We start from the raw sequence: 5,187 nt of genomic DNA on the forward strand, positions 1-5,187 counted from the left end.
CTGTATGATCATTTGACCTTTTCGTAGTTGGTTTTGTCAAAATCACAATCAAATTTTCAAGAAATTTAAATCTATTAAACGGATGAATCTAATAAATTTCTTTTTCTCTACGATAATAATGTCGATTACCATTAGGGTGTCACACCGCCGGATGTGCCCGTATTTGAACGAATCAAAATGTGTTGAATTAATAAATAATCAACCTAAACTTATACGAATTAGGCGGGTCATATTTTATGGATTAATTCTGCAATCTCTAATTACCATTATGTTTACATGACTGCTTAAAAGCACTCGAGCCATACGCTAGTATAGAGTAAAGTCAACAAATGGATAGACTTGTATAGACAAATAGCCAATTTGATCAAGTTTTTGGGAAGTCAATAGCGTTTAGTTTTATTATAAAAATAATTTATTTTAGAGAGTTGAGGGGTATGATCAAACTTTGGAAAAAAAAGTGTTTTTGAGTATTAGCAGAAGCTTTATATCAAAAGGTAAGAAAAAAACTTTTCACCGATAAGCACTTTCGGAACCTTGATTAAGCACAAATTATTGCTATAATAGTAAAAACAAGTGATATTCCAACTGACTAATCAAGCAAAGTAGCTCTCTCCAAAAGCATTTTCTAGAAAAATATTTCTGATAAAAAAACAATCTTCAAAATAAACAAAATTCGAAAATTTGGCAAACATGCAATAAGAATGAAAGTTTAAATCTTATAGAAATTATTCAATATCTTTCCCTTATTCTCTTTAACGGGTTATCCTCGGACTATGGGTTGACACTTGTGATACTTATAGAAATTGTGAAATCTTGGTAGTTTTACCTCTTTCGGCGATAGCTGTTTGATAAATAATACTTTTTTTGGTAATTTATGGGCTTTTTAGATTACGGTTTTTTTTTTTTTTTGACAAACTGAAAATTTTATAAAAAAGGTTAGATCACGATCTAAATTTTGTAAGTTATTGCAAATATTAGACGACAGTCTAATGTTATTGTTTGTAACATTGAACATACAAGCAAATATTAGACTCGAATCTAACATTATCTGAACGGGTAATTTACTAAGTGCTATACTACAAAACTTATAATAACAGTGACGAAATCTAAATGGTAGGCTATAAAGAAACATTTGCGTAAATCAACCTACGGAACTCCACCGGTTAATTAATTTATTTTATTCTGACAATGACAAAGAAAGACCTCGCAAATAGAATAAACACAGCGCAATTTCAAACTAAGACCTCGTAAATAAAATAAGGCAGCATAATTCTATTGACTACTTCAAAAGCTTTACAATACAAATTTGTGTATAATTAATATATATATATATATTATACGTTTATTATATATAGATACGAAGTCAGAATTTAAAGTATGGGTTTGGAATCCTAATCTTTTTAAGTTATTAGATTGTAAATTAATAATTTTTACATATTTAATGATTTTTTAAGAGAAATATAACCAAAAGCCTAACTCCACCCTTAAATTTTACATATTTATTTATACACCAACGACGACTACAAACATTATGGTTGAACAATCAAACGAAAGTTTTTTAGCCAGCTGGCTAAAAATGTTAAAAGACCCCATTAAAAATTCCAATGGTCAATTTATTGTATTTTAACAGTTGCAAACAAATACCTAGTAAATAAATTAAGGCAAATACTTTCAAAGGAAGACCTCGTATAAGCAAAATAAAATAATAAGGCTACATAATTCTACTTCCATTGACTACTTCAAAAGCTTTACACTTGCAAATCTTCAAATGCTTATAACTTCAAAAAACCAAACTCACTATCATACCTAATCCCAAAAATTTGAAGAATCAAACAATGGGGCATTACAATTTTTTCAGTTTTGTAGGGATTCTTAGGGAATCCATCCAACTTATTCCAAAAAATGGTAAAATCATGGGATTAATAACCATGTTTTACCTTATTTTGACATCAATCTTCTTCCTGATATTCAAATTCACTTCTGATTCTTTGTTAAGAGACATGTTTATTAAAGAATCCCTCATTCCTATTTCTAGTACAAATGGTTCTTCACTAGGTAATCTACTTTCTAGTATTAAAGAAAATTTTAAACTTGTTTTGGCCATTGATTTTTCATTCATCTTGTCCTATTTCATCATCTCAATTTTCTCTACTAGCACAATAATCTTAATTTCTTCTACATCATACCATGATAAAACCTTAAATTTCAAAGATTTAGGTATCAAGATTTTAAGATCATACAAAAGGTTATTTTTCACAATGTTTTACACTACAATTCTTGTTATTGGATATTTTTTCTTTTGTTTATCCATGGCAACTCCTTTATTGGCTACCTCTAACTTATATGATTTTTCAATGGTTATTATTTTCGCAATATTCGCGTATATTTTCTATCTATATTTATCGGTCGTTTGGGTGCTGGCCTTAGTGGTTTCAATTGTTGAAGAAGGTTATTATGGAGTTATGGCTCTTGGAAAAGCTGGAAAAATAATTAAGGGCAATGAGATGAAAGGGTTTATTTTAAACATTGTGTTCAACTTATTGGCTTTAATTATTTTTGTGGGTACTAGGATTGTTAAAGATGAGAAATGGATTGTTAACAAGAATATTTCAATGTTGATTTTGGTGAATGGTTCTTGTTTATTGAAGGTGTTCGAGCTTGTGAATTATACAGTTCTATATTTTCATTGCAAGAAGAGAAAAGGGGAAGAAGAGATTATTGAATTGCAAGGAAGTATCGACTATAGCAAGATCTCTAATTTTCCATTAATAATTGATGATGCAAACTAGTCTAGTTCGATCATTAATGCAATTGTTGGTTTTCACTGAGGAATTCCTAGCATGCACAAGAGCTCATATTGATTACGTTTCTGTCCTACACAAAATAAAGAAAAAAGTTAGTCTATTTCGATCGTTGCAATTATTGGTTTTCAACTAACAATTTCTAGTAAATGCAAATCATCAGCTCGTATTGACTTGCTGAAAGAGCAAGCTGGTGTGGGGACAAGGGCACTGACATTCGAGCAACACTCAATAATTAATCATGATTAAATGAGAATAGTATGTATGAAAATACATATAAAGTCATACACATCTATTAGTTTGGTATACATAAACTTTTACCAATACCGAGGTGTCCGGAGAAACATGGAAGGTAGGGTCAAATTCGAGGTCTATTACGGATCTTAAAATTCTTTCTGTAGAGTCAAATGTCTCGGTTATTCGGATAAATATTGAGAGCATAATCTCTTGTGATCACTTACAATTTGAACCGAAAGAAAATAATTTCTAAAAGACTTTTACTGATTTATTTAGCAATTTCCTGTGTTATCTTTAGTAATCTCTTATGGAAAATATCGTATAACTAAAATAGCATTTGTAGTGAACCACGAAACTCAATCTCATAATAATTTTCATCAAGCTCAAATTAAGGGTCGAATTTCAATAATGTCTTGTCTTATTCAAATTAAATTTTGATGGGCCCGGGTCTTGACTAATGGACTAACGACTTGGCCCATGTCCCCTTGACTTTTCTTTTCCTTTCCTTTTTAGCTTCTCTAACTCTTTTAATTGGTAAATAAAACAAAATTTAAGATGTTAATTACTATAACAATGACAATAACAGTTGTAGCAACAATAACGAATATTTGAATGAAAGTTATAGTAAAATAAAAAGGAAAACTAGCAGTTAAGTATCAGCATGTGAAGTGGATACTAAAGATGATAGGACAAGATTAACCAAAACAAAAGTGAAACAAAAAAACAATAAATGAAGATAAAGTAAAAAAAAAAAAAATATATATATATATATATATATATATATAGATATAAAGAAATATTGAATATTGAAAAAGAATAAAGAAAATCAATTCAGACTATTATTCTCTTATATTACTGCCATTTTAAAGTTATACTAGAAGGGGTTGCCCGTGCACTGCACGGGCCCAAGTGAAGGTTAGAATAGCAATATCACCTGAAAAAAGTTGTACAACACTGATGTATATGAAAGAGTAAAGAATACAAAAATGCAAATGCTTAGGAGAACTCACAACAACTATTGCAAAATATTTTAATACATGGAAGACGAATCTTTACAAAATAAGTTGAACCTATAAAGAAATCTATCTTAAGAACTGAAAAAGACAACCCAAAAAAAAAAAAAAGAATCAAGATTTGAGCACAAAGACACAATAGCAGCGGCATTTGGAGCAACAAAACAATGTTTGTGCCTTCCTTGAGCAAAGGAGGATAATTGTAGCTTCACTCAACTTTAAGGTGAGAGATTAACCACTTCAAAAGTGCTTGGAATTTTAGCCAGTCAATTTGTCAATAAGTATTGAAATCTAGAAATGGAAGACTCACACAGAGGGATCCTGGCTTTTGAAGTTAGTAGAGAGAGGCTTCAATTTTCATGACCCTTCCACTACTCAGCTTCAGTTATTGCACTGCCATGCTCAGATAATCGAAGGCAAAGCTACCAATGTCTAGTAAGGACTCTTCCGAATCAGCAGCAACCCAGGCTCCCATATGAAAAAGTCAAACCACCGTAAAGTTCAATACATATATGTTTGTTGACACCTAATTTTGGCTCGACGTGCTTAAAATTAACGTTTTGGGGGCCCTGATTTCTTAATGAGCACGAAATACATTTTTTTACACATTTTTACATTTTTTCAACAATTTATTGATGATTATCCTTATTTTAAGAATTTTATCAATTTATTGTCATTTTCCAAGAATCATTATTTTGCACATGTACAGCGTAATACTACCATTTTTGTGCAATTAATAATTGTTTTAATTTTATAGCAGTGCATTTTTGTATCTTATACATTACAAACAACAACAACAACCTCCCAGTGAAATCCCACATCGTAGGGTCTGGGGAGGGTAGAGTGTACGCAGACCTGACTCCTACCAAGGTAGGACGGCTGTTTCCGAAAGACCCCCGGCTCAATAAAAGCATAAAAAGAAGTTAGATACGGTTAGATAAGGTTAAGAGATTCGGATATTTGTATCTTATACATTGATATTTATATTTTATACTTACGTTAATATTTATACATGTATTAATTAACTATATTTTAGTACAGTCCGACAGTGCAGAGAAAATCGGAGCAACTAATTTTTAAACGCAGAACAAAAATTCGGTCAAGTCAAGGTCTCCTCACCTTTTTAAAAGTTGACA

At 30.8% G+C, this 5,187-nt stretch overlaps 1 protein-coding gene across 1 annotated transcript; it reads left to right on the top strand.

Annotated features, from left to right (window-relative positions):
- Positions 1-1,788: 1,788 nt before the first annotated feature.
- LOC132602038 (uncharacterized) lies at positions 1,789-3,264 on the top strand. Its single transcript, XM_060315062.1, has one exon. It carries the CDS (start codon positions 1,836-1,838, stop codon positions 2,787-2,789), a length of 954 nt encoding a protein of 317 aa, XP_060171045.1. The 5' UTR covers positions 1,789-1,835; the 3' UTR covers positions 2,790-3,264.
- Positions 3,265-5,187: the final 1,923 nt, after the last annotated feature.

The sequence above is a fragment of the Lycium barbarum genome, chromosome 7, assembly GCF_019175385.1.
Source record: "Lycium barbarum isolate Lr01 chromosome 7, ASM1917538v2, whole genome shotgun sequence".
In the NCBI taxonomy this organism is placed as follows: domain Eukaryota; kingdom Viridiplantae; phylum Streptophyta; class Magnoliopsida; order Solanales; family Solanaceae; genus Lycium; species Lycium barbarum.

What these genes read in the sequence shown, in the direction of transcription:
- LOC132602038 (XM_060315062.1), top strand. Translation starts at nt 1,836, where the DNA reads ATGGGGCATTACAATTTTTTCAGTTTTGTAGGGATTCTTAGGGAATCC.